General features: G+C 41.0%; 1 protein-coding gene and 1 long non-coding RNA gene across 2 annotated transcripts in view; one reads left to right on the plus strand and one right to left on the minus strand.

Annotated features, from left to right (window-relative positions):
• Positions 1 to 19,074, plus strand: part of LOC141146152 (uncharacterized) — a 161,214-nt gene that overhangs the window by 54,459 nt on the left and 87,681 nt on the right. The window lies entirely within an intron of this gene.
• Positions 299 to 19,074, minus strand: part of YWHAZ (tyrosine 3-monooxygenase/tryptophan 5-monooxygenase activation protein zeta) — a 64,486-nt gene continuing 45,710 nt past the window's right edge. The window contains exons 3-6 of the mRNA XM_073632054.1: positions 10,405 to 10,528; positions 7,380 to 7,543; positions 7,202 to 7,297; positions 299 to 1,315 (exon numbers count right to left, since the gene is read on the minus strand). Of these exons, the coding sequence (XP_073488155.1) occupies positions 1,253 to 1,315; positions 7,202 to 7,297; positions 7,380 to 7,543; positions 10,405 to 10,528 (447 nt within the window). The 3' untranslated portion in view covers positions 299 to 1,252. The remainder of the gene's footprint in view (positions 1,316 to 7,201; positions 7,298 to 7,379; positions 7,544 to 10,404; positions 10,529 to 19,074) is intronic.

The raw sequence follows: 19,074 nt of genomic DNA on the forward strand, positions 1-19,074 counted from the left end.
AAAAAAAATACATTTAATACAGCTGGATAAATTTGCGTCTTTCATCTGCCTGGAGCTCAGCTTTAGCATCTCTCCGCTTTTTACGCACAGCAGGCTCAGGCATTTGCAGTCGTCACACCAGCCAGTCCAGCAAGGCATGGTAGGACAACGTTCCAGAACACTTCCACAAGGAGCCCAGGTGAATATTCACTTTATAAACCAGATGGGCCAAACATGGCACTGCCACCTTTAATTATTTATATGAGCAAAGCACTTGCATGCTTGCTTTAGTAAAAACACCACACATTTTACACCAGAGTTTTAGTAGTTGAAAAGTCCATTCATAAAACTTTTATTCCACTTACATCAACTTATTACACATGTTCTTTAACAATTATGCTTGGATTGTTCATGAAAATTTCATAAGACATTAAACAAAGCTAGCCATCATCTCAAGTTATTTCCCCTGCTAACTATATTGTATTGTATTTTTACAGCCACATGCATGTTAGGCAAGTATCAAAAACAAAAAATAAAACTAAAAAAAGTTAAATATATGGGTTTTCTTTTTTTTTTTTTCCTTTCTGCTGTGCTAGTGACTTAATGGATACCAAGCATGTAACGTATCTTTAATGTATCAAGTACTTTTTTTTGATCTTAGGTCGTTTTAAACAATTTAAATACAAATAAAATGTAGAATAGCAACAAACAAAAGCAAACGTTAGCTAAACTGTGAGAATGGAATGTGAACCGTTTTGCACTCGTGATTTTGATTGGCTATCACAGGAATCACTCAATGAATATGTATGGCTGTGCTAAAGGGAGGAGTTTATGGTCTCCACCCACAGCACTAACCAAATGCCGCCCCCACCCCCCTTTTTTTTGGAGTTACAGCAATACACAAGTTGGTCACCTTTAAATATGGGAATTTGATTAAACATTGGGCCCTGTGGTAACCTACAATGTACCAGAAGTACTGTGCCAAACATTTAAAACCTGTATAAAAATTCCATAGTCCCCATATTGGTCACATTATGAGGCTGGAAAAAAATAATAATAATTGACTCCCCAAAATGTTAACTGGCCCTACTCCCTATTAAACACAAAACCACATGGGAAATATAGAAATCCAAATAGAAGTAACATAAACCTTTCATAATTGTAAACAAAAAAAAAAATTAAAAAAAAAAATAAACCTATGTGTGGGACAGTAAGGATGACAATGGTCTATTGTGGAAATTTTAGAATGAGGCAGACAGAAAAGGAAGGCCAATTAATTATCTCCGGGGCCTTCTTGTCCTTCAGCGTCATCTCCTTGAGTGTCTGATGTCCACAACTGAAAGAGTAGAAAAAAAAAAAAAAAAAGAAGTTTAGTGTATTTTCATATTCCTTCCTCATTATCCATACACAACACTAAAGCGGTCACATTCACTTAAAATGGTTCTAAAGGCAAACTTTTTTTACCTTAATGCAGAGCATGCGTTAAAGTAAAAAGGTTTTCAATAGTAGCCCCCCCCCCCCCCCCAGAACCCTTACCGGAGTCTTCTCTTCGTCATCCAGTGCTGTCCTGTCTGCAACAGCTTTTTCACAGGAGGCTCTGATGGAAGCGGAAGCCATTGGCTTCTGCTACTGTCAATCAAATTCTGTAAGGAGGGAGCAGGGGTGTGGCTGAGCCACATTGTGTGGTGTCTATGGACATATTATACACAGCCTGGCTGGGAAGTGCATCCACACAAGTTCCCCCATAACAAGCGCCTTGCTATGGAGGCACTCAGAGGAGAGGAGCAGCAGACAGATGTGCTGGTGAGGGAACCCCCTGAATAGGAGAAATGGGGCTGCACTGTGCAAAACCTACAGAGCAGGCAAGTAGAACATCTAATTATAACCGCATATATACAGTGAGGGAATTTGATCCCCCAATTTTGTACATTTGCCCACTAAAAGAAATGACCAGTCTAGAATTGTAATGGTAGGTTTATTTTAACAGTGAGAGACAGAACAAAAATATCCAGAAAAACGCATTTCAAAAAAGTTATAAATTGATTTGCATTTTAAAAATCATTTCCCATATCCCCTTAAATTGTGTGCATTAAGATGCACGTCCAAGAGTCTTTTAAAACTATCCATACTCAATAAGGCCTGCACCAGAAATAGCATTATTGTCCATGCTACCGAGGATCAGTAGCATCTCAAAAATGCAGCTTGCGGTGCTTCTTTCTCTCTGCAGCCAGGCAGTTAATCCCCTTGTTTTGGAGGACAGATGCACCTCCTCCCTTGTCCTTGGGGGTTTCTACTGTCAACTATATAATGAGGATGGAGGAGATGCTGGTGATAGACAATGGCTCAATTGAGAAGTTCAACATCTTATGGTATATTTGGCTTGATTTGAAGTTTCTATTATTTATATCTCTCTATCCCCAACCCTATAGGATGTTTGCTCCCCTCAAGCGAATTCATGTATTATTGTTATGGGCCTGGTTTAGCCCTACTACTTGTATCAAAACCTTTATATATAAAATCGGACAAATGTCCCTACCAATGTTATTACTATACTTTCATTTTGCTATAAAACAAAAACAGATTTCTAAAACTATTCATACTTCCTACTGACACCACCGATTGTGGAAGAGAGTTCCACATCCTTACTGACCCGACAGTGAAAACCCCCTATGCAGCTTAAGGTTAAACCGCTTCTCTTCCAGTCTCATTGTGAGGCCCCGTGTCCTTTTACACTCCCTGGGACTGAAAAGTTTCATACTTGCGCTGGGATCACCGTTGAGATATTTGTATAATCGCAATCATATCCCCTCACAAGCATCTCTTCTGCAGGAAGAATAAATTTAGTGCTTGTAGTCGTTCCTCATAATGGAGGTCCTCCAGTCCCCATATTAACGTAGTTGCCCTTCTCTGGACTCTCTCCAGCGCCAGCACATCCTTTGGTGACCAGAACTGAACACTCCATATGTGGCTGAACCAGAGTTTTATAAAGTGGCAGAATAATCATCTTATCTCTTGAATAAATTCCTTTTTTAATGCATGCCAATATGCTACTGGCTTTGGTAGCTGCAGCTTGACACTGCGTGCTAGTACTAGGTTCTCACCCAAGATTTGATGGTACATGGCCCAGTCCATCATTCCTTTGATGCCATGAAGTTGTCCTGTCCCCTTAGCAGAAAAACACCCCCCCAAGCATAATGTTTCCACCTCAAAGTTTGACGGTGGGGATGGTGTTCTTGGGGTCATAAGCAACATTCCTCCTCCTCCAAACATGGCGAGTTGAGTTGAAGCCAAAGAGCTCGATTTTGGTCTCATCTGACCACAACACTTTCACCCAGTTCGCCTCAATCATTCAGATGTTCATTAGCAAACTTCAGGATGGGCCTGTACATGTGCTTTTCTGAGCAGGGGGACCTTGTAGGCGCTGCAGGATTTCAGTCATTCATAGTGTAGTGTGTTACCAATTGTTTTCTTGGTGACTATGGTCCCAGCTGCCTTGAGATCATTGACAAGATTCTCCCGTGTAGTTCTGGGCTGATTCCTCACCATTCTCATGATCATTAAAACTCCACGAGGTGAGATCTTGCATGGAGCCCCAAAGGGAGATTGACAGTTATTTTGTGTTTTTCCATTTGCGAATAATCACACCAACTGTTGTCACCCTCTCACCAAGCTGCTTTTAGTCCCGTTCCAGCACTAATCTCAGCTCATTACCTGTATAGAAGACACCTTGCTCTAATTTCAGCTCATTACCTGTATAGTAGACACCTGGGAGCCAGAAATCTTGCAGATTGATAGGGGACCAAATACTTGTTTTCACTCATTAAAATGCAAATCAATTTATAACACCAATTACATGAGAGGTACTGACCTGTTACAAGTATGCAGATCAGGGGTGATTACTTGCTGCATGCTTGTTATGGGTCAATGACAACTCCAGAGACAGCCTTGCAGTCAACATTTTAAAAAGAGGTCAGCAAGGGGAAGGCTGCACATTTCACCCGCAACAGCGATATTGAAATGAAAGCTTGGAGGCACTACATACTACTGGCTTTTCAGCAATATTGTTAACACGCACTATTAGGATGGAACACCAAGAATTAAACAAGAACACCCTTACTGAAACCCCCTCCAAGAGTTAAAGTCTGAGGGGGGGGGGGGGGGTAGAGGAATAAGGTGAAATATTCACTTAATCCTCTCTGGTGCTCTCCTTTTCTGTTCTACACTCTGGGTTGTGGGTGGTCCCTCACATACAGTGCAAGACCATTGGTCCTGCATGGTATGTGATGTCATCACTGTGCGACCGCTGGCTGGAGTGCCTTAGAGCAATGTCATCAACCCTGTCCTCAGGGCCCACCAACAGGCCAGGTTTTATGTATTACCTTGGGGAGATGCAGACTAGAATACTGCAATCACTGAGCAGCAAGTGATATCACCTGTGATGTATTTCAGTTATCTTGCAAACCTGGCCTGTTAGTGGGTCCTGAGGACAGGGTTGATGACCACTGCTTTGGGAAACGATCACACAGATGCAGGGAGACCACAGGAAAAAGGAATAAGGTATTACATATTATGCCTCAGCCTCTAAACTTAATGACGAATTAACACTTGCAGTGTGTGTGTTGTGTGTATGGTGGGGTCCTGCCTGTAGTGGAATTTTAGGCCCAAAGCTCACTTAAGGATTAACTATTTTGACTTTTTATTTTACTGCACATGCGTCTACATACTGTAATTATTGGACGACGGTATACAATGCCTTCTTTTCAGCATTTATTACCAATGGAAGTTTTTTACAGTTTGTTATTTTCCCTCTTAAACCCTTTTTAAGTTCCTGGTGTCTGCTGTCAGTTTAGGATAACAATTCTTACAGTATGATAGCCTAGAGTATAGCAGCAAAAACCGGTGGTGCATTGAGCATGAGGTCAATTCATAGGAACACTGGTGGAGTAATCAGGGACTGAGCTGACAATCAGTGGACAGCCGTACTCTACTAAAGAGATATGGCATGCGTGCACTTTCAAGCAAACTTTGAGGACAGCTTTAAAAACCTGTAGAGTGTGCAACTATGGAGCACAGCTTAATAACTAGAGCAGAGGTTGCTCAAGCATTACAGATTGAGGGCAAAATTGCATTCCTTTAGGGGTTAAATCCAACCACAAGCTGAGGAGCCCCAGTGGATTCTCTGAGGCCCCAGTGTCTAGGCCCTCCTTGTTTTCTAGCACTGCATCTACACTATATAGTTCCTTTTGTAAAAAGGAGTAGGCTCAACGATCATGGAGAATTGTAGAAGCTGAAGTGTGATATATGTAAACAATGATAAAAACAGACTTTTCACCTTGCATGAATATCCTCCATTGTGACTCTTGGACAGTTTAAAGGGCATGTCTACTAGAAAGTGGGGAAGGGATAGAACCTATGTTGGCTGTTTACTTCTATCCAGTGGTCAGAGATTTCCCCTTGCGCACAATGCTTTTACCAAGCAGCTATGAAGAAAGCTGGTAAAAAGCAACAGACAGCCTTTCATTCTGTGTGGTAAAATTGTCACCAGAACTGCTGTATGGGTCATTAAAAGGGTATGTCCTGAAAGATGTTCCCTACTCAAGTCCCCTCAGTTTAGTCACATGAAAAGATTTCATCAAGTCTTTCCCACATTGGTTCAAGGCAAGTATAGACTGTTGCAATACCAGATTTTACCAGCAGGGAGTGTTGCAGGTAAAACTTGCAATGACAAATCTAGTCTAAAAGAAAAATAAATTGAAACATGCAATATCTAACATAGAACATGAATTATTAACCACTTCAATACCAGGCCTATTCTGGCACTCCTCTCCTACATGTAAAAATCATAATTTTTTTGCTAGAAAATTACCCAGAACCCCCAAACATTATATATGTTTTTTTAACAGACACCCTAGGGCAGGGGTCTTCAAACTGCGGCCCTCCAGGTGTTCAGGAACTACAATTCCCATCATGCCTGTGAATGTAAGAGTTTTACAATGCCTCATGGGATGTGTAGTTCTGCAACAGCTGGAGGGCCGTAGTTTGAGGATCCCTGCCCTAGGGAATAAAATGGCAGTATTTGCACAATCATTTTTCAAACGCCTTTTTTTGTGGAAAAAAAAAGTTTCACGAATTAAAAAATAACAAAACAGTAAAGTCAGCCCAATTTTTTTGTATAACGTGAAAGATAATGTTACGCCGAGTAAATGGATACCCAACATGTCAAGCTTTAAAATTGCGCACACTTATGGAATGGCACCAAACTTCGGTACTTAAAAATCTCCATATGCGACGCTTTAAAAATTTTTTTACAGGTTACCAGTTTACAGAGGAGGTCTAGTGCTAGAATTATTGCTCTCGCTCTAACGCACAAAGCGATACCTCACGTGTGGTTTGAACGGCGTTTACATATGTGGGCGGGATTTACGTGTATGTGTTTGCGTTAATGTTGCGTGTTTGTGTTAATGTTTTTTTTTTAATCTTACTTTATTTTTTTTACACTTTTTTTTTTTTTACATTAAATGTAAACATCTCTTGTAATAGGACTCTATCATGACAGGTCTTCTTTATGGAGAGATGCGGGGTCAATAAGACCCCACATCTCTCCTCCAGGCTGTAAAGCATGAGATCTGTGAATTTTTTTTTTTTCCGATCTCATGCTGACAGCCGCGATTGTCATAACGTCGCGCCCAGGCCTCCGATGGTCATAGAGATGACTGGTGACCATCTGGTCAAGAGAAATCTCTATGGTCGTCATCCGGCGGCGTCAGATTCTTTCTCTGATGCTTCTCCGGGCCCTCCGGAGAAGCACCGGATGGTGGCGGGCGTCCCCTCCCGTCGCCTATAAGAACGATCAAGCAGTGGAACTGCCGCTATGATCATTCTCATTGTGCACAGAATCGCCGCCTGCAAATGATATCGGAATGATGCCTGTAGCTGCAGTCATCATTCAGATATCCCCGCACAAAGTCAAGGATGTCATATAAAGGCGTAAAGGCGTGCGGTATTGAAGTGGTTAAAGCTGAACTCCTGCAGAAAAAAAAAAAAGTTTAACACCAATAAAAACACACATAAGATCCAGTTCAGTGATGTGGTGTCCCTCTGCCCACCCCCAGCCTAAAATTGATATAGAAGTTCAATAGAATTTTTATTTTTAGCTGAAATAATGTTATACTTCCACAATGCAATGCCATGCCCATTTCTTTACAATCTAATGCACACTTACTGTCAAATTGTCTCTCAGTAATTGCATTATTAATGTGCTGTCTTTGTATGATTCTTCGCTCAGGGTATCGAGTTCGGCAATAGCTTCATCAAAAGCCTAAAAGAAAGAAGTTGGTTATGGCCAGGAACTATTAAAATCTGCTATATCCAGCTAACAAATAATCCTGGGATGATCTTACGGTTTTTGCCAGAGAGCACGCCTTTTCCGGGGAGTTCAGGATCTCGTAATAGAAGACAGAGAAGTTCAGAGCCAGGCCCAGCCGTATGGGATGTGTTGGTTGCATCTCCATTTTGCTGATGTCAAAAGCATCCTGGTATGCCTTCTGAGACTGCTCCACAATTGCTGCAAAGACAAGGGGAAACCCGTTCGATTTTAGTGGTTTCATCTCACAGCTTCCATGCAATGTGTCAGTAGTAAAACCATTTTCTCATTTCAGAGTCTTACATAGATGGCAGAACAAGGAGATTCCCTGTGTCAGGTTTGAAATATGCAGAAAATGTGATTTGATAACAGGGAGAAAAGCCAATTTAATATTAAAAGGGGACCAATTAGTAACACAAGTCAGTAGGAGTACATTATAATTTTAAAGGATAAGTTCACCCCCCCCCCTTAAATTCCAGCCCCCCCTATGTACCATTAATGTACTTTTTTTGCAAAAATATGAAAGCTTTTCATTAAATCTACACACTTGCTTCATTGGTCCTCATCCATGTTTCCAAACATATCCATTAGTTTTGCTTTACTTCCTGGTCAGACTAGAGGTCATGACACAGGAAGGAGTTGACCACCTGAGGGTACTGTAAACAAAGCAGATCGCCGTTCTGTTAGCAGGGAAGGCATTAATCCTGCAAAGCAGGAACATGGATCAATGCCTTCCCTTAGTAGAAGCACCTCCCCCACAGTACACAAGCACTGGTTAAGAACACATTTAACCCTTTGATTGCCCGTTAACCCCTTCCCAGCCAGTGTCAGTACAGGGACAGTGCATATTTTTAGCACTGATAACTGTTGGTTCCCCAAAAAGTGTCAGCGTCTGATTTTTTTTTTTTGCCTCAGTCCTGCTATAAGTCACTGATCGCTGGCATTACTTAGTTAAAAAAAAAAAAAAAAATACCCATAGTTTTAGACACTAACTTTTCGCAAACCAATCAATATACGTTTATTAGAATGTTTTTACCAAAAACCATGTAGCAGAATACATGTTGGCCTAAATTGATGAAGAAATTTGATTTTTCCAATTTTTTTACTGGCTGTGTTTTATAGCAAAAAGTAAAGTTTTAGTGACGCTTTTCGACCGCAGGGTTAAATGCACGAGAGGCAGGAACCTGTTTTTGTCCCCCCAGTTCCCATTTTTGGGAGACCTTGCTGCAGCAAGATCACTTGGAAATTCGGTCCCCATCCTCCTTCCTAGGCTTCACTGCTGGTTTCCCTTAAAAGCAATAGCGGCAGCAGCACCCTAGAGCCAATTTACAAATCAAGCAAGTATCCTAAAATTTAAAGTCAGCAGCTACAGTTTTTGTAGCTGCTGACTTAATTTTGTCTGAAGGAAGATGGACCTCCTCTTTAAGTGGTCTGAGTGAGGGTTGGAATTTCTGGACTGGACAATCAAATTCTCTGACATGCCAATTGTGGCTGGTGCCCTTTACAGAATGATAGTCTGAGAAATCAGTTGGCAAATACATCCTATTTAGATCTATTCTTAATTAGCAGGCTCATTTAATAATGACAATGCAAAAATCCAGTAAAACCTAATAATCAGGGGTGGTCTTTCACAGATCAAGGACTATCAGTAATCTAATATCTGTTTTGAGGCTGGCTTGGGGTTCACTGTATGTCACATCATTGTTTTTGAATAAGCCTTTAGGCAGCTAGGTCCTCACCATCAGTATTTATTCACAAAATGTTTCATATATTTAACCAATTAACAGACCAGTTGCCGTCATTAGACTGCGGCAGGTTTGCACGAGCCCACGAACCGTCATAGCTGTATGTCGGTCCCCTTAAGGGGGATAGCAGGAGCGCGCACAGACGGCGGCCACGCGCGATCACGAAAGCCAGAACAGGGACGCGTGTGTAAACACACAAATCCCTGTTCTGTGAGGAGACAGATCATGTGTCCCTACTAAGTAGGAACAACGATCTGTCATTTTCTCCAGTCACTCCCATCCCCCTACAGTTAGAACACACTTAACCCCTTAATCGCCCTCCAGTGTTAACCCCTTCCCTGCTAGTGACATTTACACAGTAAAATGGGTGCATTTTTATAGCACTCATCGCTGTAAAATTCTCAATGGTCCCAAAAATGTGTCTGATCTATCCGCCATGTCGCCGTCCCGGAAAAAAAAAAAAAAGATCGTAGATCACTGACATTAATTATATATATATATATATATATATATATATATATATATATATATATATATATATATACACACACACACATATATATATATATATATATATATATATATATATATATATATATATATATATATATATATATATATATATATATATATATATATATATATATATATATATATATATATATATATATATATATATATATATATATATATATATATATATACATACATACACACACAATTATAATAAAAATGCCACAACTCTTTCCCCTATTTTGTAGACGCTATAACTTTTGTGCAAACTAATCAATATATGCTTTTTGCGATATTTCCAAAGATATGTATTCTTCTACATATTGGCCTAAACTGAGGAAATATTAAATATTAATATATTAATATAAAAAAAGCAAAAGTTAGGGATATTTATTATAGCAAAAAGTACAAAATAGTGTTTTTTCAAAATGGGCGCTCTTTGTTTATAGCGCGAAAAAAAAAACAAAAAAAAACAAAAAAAAAAAACACATTACGTAGAGATGATCAAATACCACCAAAAGAAAGCTCTATTTGTGGGGAAAATTTTGTTTGGGTACAACGTCGTATCGCAAAAAAAAAATGACACTTCATTAAGCAGTTAAATCTTCCGGGGCTGAAGTGGTTAAATAGCACACAGACCAGTTTGCTGCAGGCTTCTCTCTAAGCCACACATACTGGTAACATGACATTCCTAGATCCTCATGGCTTTTTAAATGCAGATAACTGAGCAAGGGTTTACTGTTCTTTGCATTTGACAGCCCATATTCCATTTAAAAGTATTAAAAAGAAATCAAGTTAAAGTACTTTTTTTATCGTCTCCACAAGCTACTTCAGCCAAGTAACGGTAGTAGTCTCCCTTCATTTTCAAGTAGAAGACTTTGCTCTCTGCTTGGGATGCATTGGCGATCAAGTATTTGTCCAGAAGACACTGAAAAGAAAAGAAACAAGAATGTGCATAATTATTTACACTCACTACAAATCTGATTCTTTAGCCTACATGAAGATCAAAGCAGGCCTAAATGTGCAGTCCCACAGGTCCGGAGGCCTGCACAATGGCAGATTATTTTCATTCAATGAAAGTACATGGTGTTGGGTTTAGCAGCCTAGTCAAAATCAATAGTCTGCAATGCCCAAAAAGGCACCAGTGGATGCAATAACCTCCAGCACTGATGTCAGCGAACGCAATAACCCCCAGCTTGGGTGTCCATGACCATAGTAATCACCCCCAAATTGGTGGTCAGTGGCAAAGCTGTTAACTCACTTCTTAGCATTCCCCTTCTATGGTCAGTGGGTTATTTAACCCCACTGTTTACTTACCAGACCACAGGCACCTTCACTGCACTCTCCCTGATGCCAGGCCTGGTCTGTATTTCTACTGCCAGGCAGGGATCACGCAGTCTAGCACTGGCTTCATTTCTGAGCCAGATGCAGAATTACAAAGAGCATCCCAGCACCCCGCTGTCACTCTGCAAAGAGCCGGGGGCACTAATGTTTATATTCTAAAACAAAATCTAACCCATTTGAAGTTTCACATGCACAGAACAAATCTGATGTTTTAGTCAGTTATAACATTAGAAGCCCGTCTGAGCTCTCACACCCTTTTCTCCCCTTTATAGTCCTCTACCCTCACAAGTTATGATTTTTGCTTGGAAGTGCCTCGCCATTGCAAAGTTACAGACCCCCCCCCCCAATGAAGTGTCCCCTTGCACAGACTTACGGAGGGAGTGCATCAGTGCAGGCCTCTTAGACTGGCCATATATTATACAATTTTCATTTAGATTTACCAAACCCATATAAAAATTAGGTCAACCTAATGGGATAAATAGTGATTATTGCTAGCGGCTATATAAAATCCGACAGGCTGCTTGTACCCACGTTGATCAACTTGGGTGCATTCAGCCTGCCCATACATGGTTCCATTCTCCGACGGTTTTTGCTGAACTGGCTAATATTCGACCGTCTATGGCTGACTTAACTCTAGCCCATATTGGACTTTTAAATTTCAGATAGAGTGGGGACGGGCTAGAACATCTGTTGGGTTTTAACTATTTGTGTCCCTGTTGAGGAAATCCCCCTCATTTCCTGCCTTGAAAACACATTGGAATGGGCAGAGAGCAGGGCCAGCAGCACATGCCGTACTTTATAGCAGGTCAGGGGTTGTGTCATCCAGGCACAGAAGACTGCATCCAAAAAAGGTATGGCTGCATGGTAATGCTGGAGTGTTTAAAGGTGGAGCAGGACAGATTGATCTCCGATGCTTTGCTTCCCCCCACCTTCCCAGCATACACTAAAAAAAACAACAGCTTGGCTGGGCCCCCTTAATGTACTCTCTAGAAATATACAGAAAATACAAAGGCCAATGAACACAAGTATTTCATGGCTCATAGTGCCACATTCATGCTGGGGGTGGAAAAAGATCTCCCCTTAAGAGTTATGTATGAATGGCAAACAAGTCTTGGTAGCAAATTATACCTTGGCCAGCTCCACTAACACAGAAGTCAACTTTGGGTGTAGTTGTTCTCTAAAGTGTAACATGAAAAGGTTGGCATGTGCTGAAGTGTGGCCAATTAGGCATGCTAACTAGCAGAAAAGTTAGATACATATCAGTTTGCATTTTGATGACTACACAGTCATAAACTAGCACTTTCTTTATGGTCCATCATGCTTTAGCTCACAACATGTACTAACTTGTGGTATTTAATCCTCCTCCATGTGGGGTCTTCACTGGGTCACGTGCTACAAACCAAACAATACACTGTAAAGCACCCTTCTCGACGAGTACAATGTCTCCTTTATCCAGATTTCTGACAGCTCTAAAGTGTTTTTCTGGGGCTCTTAGGTTATGTATATACATGGGCATGACAGACCAGAAGAATCTCAGACATCTACATGTCCCCCCACCACAAATCCCAAAAGCAAGGGGGTGTAGCTTCTTATTTTAGGGTAGAGGGCAGAGCCATGTAAATAAATCATTCCATCTGCCCCTTGGCCAACTGTATACAGGGGGTCCCCGGGTTACAAACAAGATAGGGACTATAGGTTTGTTCTTAAGTTGAATCTGTTTGTAAGTCGGAACAGGTAAATTTTTTAAGTGTAGCTCCAGCCAAAAAATCTATTTTTAAGTTTTGTAGATAGCATAAGGAAGGGTTATCACCCCTGTAACATTTGTTTTGCTGTCTGTGCCCCTGTTCAGAAGATTTCACCTCACTTTCTGTCCCAATGACAATTGGATTTTGAAAATTTGGGGTTATTAGGGAAATAAGGATAGGTGATAAAGCATCAGTGGAGGTACCTTTTTCCCATATTAACTCTTACAGGAGTGAATTTCCCTTCCTAGGGGTAGATTTCCTCTCACTTCCTGTTGTCTCCCTCCGTTTGTAAGTAGGAGTCGTTTGTAAGTCGGATGTTTGTAAGTAGGGGACCCCCTGTATCCAAAACCACAGATACAGCCTTATTATAGAGCAATGTATTCTAGACTGCACACACCAGTTACTGGCTTATTGGCTATAAATCAGTGCATGGAAACAATGACTATGCAGTAGATACTGGGAGCAACAAGGTAGAATAACCCAACAAATTATGGTAAGGTGGACCAAAAGGAATAAAACAGCTCTCCAACGAACCAGTGTCAAGCACAGCAGAACTTTCTATCTACATGCCCCATCCCAAAAACAAGGGGGTTCTTTCTCATCTTAGGATGGTGGGCAGAGCCAGGTAAATCATTCCTTTCTGCCCCTTAGCTAACCTTGCATCTAGAACTCCTGGTTTACGGCATTAAAAAAAAACTGCTCATCCGGATCTTATGTAGCTATTTTGCCCAGACATACACTTCAAATTCTGAAAGGTAGTAACAATGGAGGAAACATACTGAAGTAATTCAACAAATCTGACCACAAATCATAACCAAGATGTAAAACAAACTCCAACAACTCTTTCAGAGCAAAACACATACTTCCTTACCAATGTGATCCTACCAAGAACTGGATGTACAGTCACATGACAAAAGCCAGATATAAAAAGGAGAAGTTCACCTTTTGTAACACGTTATCTGTATTTAGGGTGTAACATGTTACTATAAAGCACCAGCCCACACCCCTGATCGCCTGGCGGGAGAACTTCTCCTCACACCTGCTGTCAATTCAAAACCAGTGTTCTGTGAATGAATGAGCTACAAGTCCTATCTGTAGTGCAACAAACTGATTGTAGTTTTCAATGAACTGCAAGGGTGCTGGCGAGAGCTCTGGTAGTTCATTGATCTTCCTGCACTTCAGTAACCGTCTGCTCGTATGGGCAGACAGTAGTAATGAGTGCCTGCAGAAGCCTGGCATTGCACCCGTGATCTGCTGACAGGTGCAATGCTTTAGAGCAGGGTGTCTCCAAACTATGCCCCCCCCCCCCAGCTGTTCTGGAACTACAATTCCCATCATGCCTAGTCCTGTCTTTGAATGGCAGAGTGTTACAATGCCTTATGGGACATGTAGTTCTGCAACAGCTGGAGGGCCGTAGTTTGGAGATCCCTGCTTTAGAGGCTGCAAGGTGAACTTAGCCTTCAAGTCTATCCAAAATCCCAAACAATGGGGAGATAATGGGATTGTCACAATGTATGCGTTATCTGATTATATGCAAACTCAATAAAAATCCAATAAAAAGTATCTTTTAAAAAAGGTGGGGGAGTTAATCCAGTTCTTACTAACATGCTAAAGCTGACCATTATACAATTTTATTGTAAAATTCTTTTAGATTTACCAAATACCATATAAAATGAGGCCAAGCCTAAACACTTTAAATTTTTATGCAAATCAGGAAGGTCCTTACACTACACGGCTGAAAGTAAAATTTAAAAGGAGAGATTGTACAGTTTCTGTACAATTTATGGTTAGCTTTATGCAGGAGACCTATACAATTTAGGAATCCTGTTGTAATCCCACACATAAGAAGAATTTAAAATCTTAGGACCTGTGTGCCTGTACAGGTCATAGTTCTCATAGCTCAGCAAGTCTGAACCTCGGACTAGAAAGAGAAGAAAAGTTCTTCTGTTTAATAAGTGCTTCCTGTGTCAGATTGAGGTAATGGATGGGGATGGTGGGGGGAAGTCACAGATTGTACAGCGCACACCGACAAATTCTTCAGGTTCTTGGATTTAGGATTGCCCAAAGTGGTTCTAAAGGCAGAATGTTATTTTATCTTAATGCATTCTATACAGCCCCTCTCAACCCCTCAATACTTACCTGAGCCCCATCTAGATCCAGCGATGTTGCATGAGTGCCTCAGCTGTCTGGGACCCTCCCTCCTTATTGGAGGAGACAGCCATTGGCTCACGCTGCTGTTGTCGTCACTGCACTACTCACCTTAATGGGGAACAATGCCAGGCGGCATCACCTGCCACACATGGCATGCCATATGTTTTATGTATGGTGCTTTGGCAGCCACTGTATGGCTTTGACAGGCAGCTTAAAAAACATGCCTCAACCACCTGAATTGAATGCCCTGACAAGCTTATGTGAATGGGGCCACAGTCCTCATTATGTACCTACAGGCAGCTAAATGACTCAGAAGGTAGTACTGCCAGGATCAGCATGAAAGCACTGGAGTCTAAACCCAAAAAACAAGTCAGCTCACATTTATAGTCCTATGGTTGCACTTTAGGAATCAGGGACTCCATAGTAAAGCCAGGAAATAAAACATTTATCAAAAGGATTTTCGGAATAGCCGATTTCCCACTGCTCCCCACAACAGGTTTATTTTTTTATTAGGCAATTGAACTGTCGCCAATGATCTGAAAACAGCCTTCTCCATAGGATGTGCCCTATATCCAAGATTGGAAATATCAGTAATATAGAAAGCAATGTCAGTATTACTGTACCAAATAAAAAAAAAAAAAAAAAAAAAAAAAAAGCGCTTGAGTGTCTTTCACCTTGAATAGTCTTAATATAAAATGTGAAAAAATGTTCCTGTGAATTGTGTTGGCAAATTGCTTTCCCTATGCAAGAACGTGGGTGTGGCCTGGCTTTATCAAGCACATCCCAGGGTGAATGTCATCTTTCACACATCTGCATGCAGCAGACTCAGGGCACAGTGCTGCATTTCTGGCACAGCGTCACAAGGGTGTCAAAAAAAAAAAAAAAAAGACTTTGGGAGAGGCCTTTCATGTCGGCGTTGTGCTGGAAACTTTGGCTCATCCCTAACCTGTATTTCTTCCATGCAAAAGTGTGCTCAGTACATTCAGAGGCAGCTCTGGGTGGGTTACATTCACACCTGAGAGTTTTCAGCTCATAAAAAAGCCTGAAAAAATGCTCAACATGCAAAATCCCATTCATTTCAATGGCACCTTGTTCACATCTGAGCATTTTGTCACCTGAAGCAAAACACCTTAAAAATGCCCTAAGCTCAAAAAAGAACGTGAGCTTCTTTGGGGCAGATTACAGGAGTTTTTCTGCATTTTACATTGGTGACCCAAACAAAATTGCGGCAAAAATTGCCCGACTTTGAAAAGCTCAGGTGTGAATGCAGCACGAGTGTTTACAGGAATAGGATCTGTCTAGCCACTTCTGGACCAAGCCTATTTCAGGCACTTGTTGACTTAGAACCCCCAAACATTATATATAATTTTTTTTTTTTTGCAATGGCCCTAGAGAATAACATGGCGGTCGTTGCAATATTTTAGGTCACATGGTATTTGCGAAGCAGTCTTTCAAATGCGATTTTTTTTTTGTTGGAAAAAACACTAGTAAATAAAAAAAAAAAAAAAACAACTGTAAAAGTTGGCCCAATTTTTGATGAAGATGTGACAGGTACGCGATTTTGCGTGAAGTGGCTAGGAACAGCACTATGCTGCTGTTGTGTTACTAGGAGTGTGCTTTCTCTGGGTTATGGGAAGCCATGAGTAGGAGCTGGCTGTAATGTGATAAATGGAGTACTACTATGTCACCCGACACACCCAGTGACACATGCTCACACAGCTAAGTGCTACCAACAATGTGTCTAAAAGGACTTTGGACTTCAAAAGGAGTAGACCGTTTAAATAAGATTTATGGCATATTGCATCAGTATTGCATTTCACGTTTGTCAGCCTGTGCGCTACAATTTTGAGTTTCACCAATTACCATTACAACAGAGACTTTGCAGTTATCTATGGTAAATACATTTCTGCTGCTTTTTTTTAGTGTAATTTGGAAAGCTATAGTATCTCCAGCACAAGCTTTTGCCCTTTTTGGGAAGAGTGAGGTAGGGTTATAAACTTGGTTTGCTTCCTCTGGCCCTACTGGGTAGATCTCCCACTACTTCCTGTCAGTGACAACATTGTCAGCGGGCAGGAAGAGAGGGGAAACCTTTAGGAGGAACAGACAGACAAACAAAAAACTTTTTTGCTTCAAATTAGAGTAGCAGGAAGTAGCTAGAATCCCCATCAGTTTTTATTTATTTGTGTCTGCATTCCGCCGAAGAAACCCCCTTCACTTCCTGTCCAGGTGTCAACACTTAATAGGACATGAAGTGTGGGAAAATCTCTCCAGACATCACTATAAACGTGACAGTTCTAATTCTTTGCAGGGCTGTATAAAACTAAACAATTTAAAAATACAAAATAAAAACAAGCGTTTTGGCCGGAGTTTATTAAAGCTCATTGTTTTGGTATGGCTGAGCAAACATGAGAAGGCCAGTGTAGCCTCTTTCAATGTCAATTTTTTAAAAATAAACAGGTCATACTTGCCTCCTCTTCTAGGGTCCCCTGCCAGTGCTCTTTCCTTCTGAGTGCCCACATAGCAAGCCCCTTATTACGGGGGCACTCCTGCTGGCTCGATCCTGAGCCAGAATGCGAGAGTCTATAGACACACACTGTATGGCTCGGCTCCGCCCCCACTCCCTCTCACGATTTGACTGACAGCAGCAGGAGCCAATGGCTCCCACTGCTTTCAGCCAAGCTTGAGAGCGCCGGGAGAGAAAAGAACTGAAGCTGGACACAGTACTGGATCGATACAGGACTCAGGTAAGTGTTAAAGAAGGGGGCTGGGGGCACTGGTATTGGAAGGTTTACTTTCATGCAAAGAATGCATTAAAAAGGTAAAAGGAAATAAAAAATAAAAAAAACCCACCCTCTTTTGCCTTTACAGCAACTCCTGAAAAGGCACACAGTAGTACTGCCTGCTCCACAATAGAAGAATACAAGGAACTCCTTACACTGGAAGAAAACGTACAATGTCGGCCTTACTGCAAGGGAGCATTTTTACTTTTCCTGGATTTCAGCTTTAAAGTAGAAGTATAACCTCTCACATCTCAAACATGCACTGCGGTATTTAATTTGCATCAGAATTAACTAGGGCTGCAACTAACGATTATTTTCATAATCGATGAGTTGGCCGATTATTGCTTCGATTAATCGGACAATAACCTTTAAAAAAAAAAAAAAAAAAAAAAAAAAAGTGTGGTCTATAATTTGATATGTAAAGTTTAAAAAAATTTATTCTTAAAAATCTCTATGCAGTGGTAAATATAAATAACCAACTATATGTTTAGGGAGAAAATTCTCTAATCTACTCTGAGAAGGACAGACAGAAGAGATATACTGTATATACTATTTGAGGTTGAATCTGGTAAATAGACTAGGAAATCACATTTTTTATTTGGACCCCTTTCACACCAGGGCGCATGTAATGATCCCTGCCCTCTGTAATGTTTCCTGCCTCCTTGTAATGTGCCCTGTTCCAATGTGCCCTGCCTGCATGTAATATGCCCTGCTCCCACGTAATGTGGCTTGCCTCCATGTAAAAGTTTACTTTAAATGTAATTGTAATGCCTTCTATTACCTCCAGTCTATCAGCCTTCACCTTCTCTGGGTTCAGATGCTGATCTTCCCCACAGTCTTTAAAGTATTTTTTTTTTTTTTTTAAAACAACAAACATGTTATACTTACCTGCTCTGTGTAATGGTTTTGCACAGAGCAGCCCAGATTCTTCTCTTCTGGGGTTCCTCACCGATGCCTCTGGCTCCTCCCTGCCTTCAGAGTGCCCCAATAGCAAGCTGCAAATTATAGTATATAGTGTGCCCCTATAGCAAGGTAAAAAACTTCTACCTTTACACCCACTCACTTCCTGCCCAGGACTACATGTTCCATGAGGAATTGCTCCTCACACATTCACATGTTCTCAGGCACTTCCTGACATGTATGGATGGTGTACTGAGCTGTATGTGTGCTGCACTGTATTTCCTGATATGTAAACAAATATTGCATTTAGTATGCAGGCCAACTAATCGGCTGGCTGATTAATCGATTATGAAAATAGATGACAACTATTTTCATAATCGATTAGTTGTTTCAGCCCTAGAAATAACAGTTTAGTCCTCCTGCAAAGTCCCAAAAATACAAGCATGTTCACCTTATTCAGCTTCCTGTGATGGAATGACATGCTGTGGTACGGCTTTCCAATTCAAAGCAAGGTTGTCACCCTCATGTAGGCTGTGCCTGCTTGCACTACAGTA

The sequence above is a fragment of the Aquarana catesbeiana genome, linkage group LG05 (assembly GCF_042186555.1).
Source record: "Aquarana catesbeiana isolate 2022-GZ linkage group LG05, ASM4218655v1, whole genome shotgun sequence".
Lineage (NCBI taxonomy): Eukaryota > Metazoa > Chordata > Amphibia > Anura > Ranidae > Aquarana > Aquarana catesbeiana.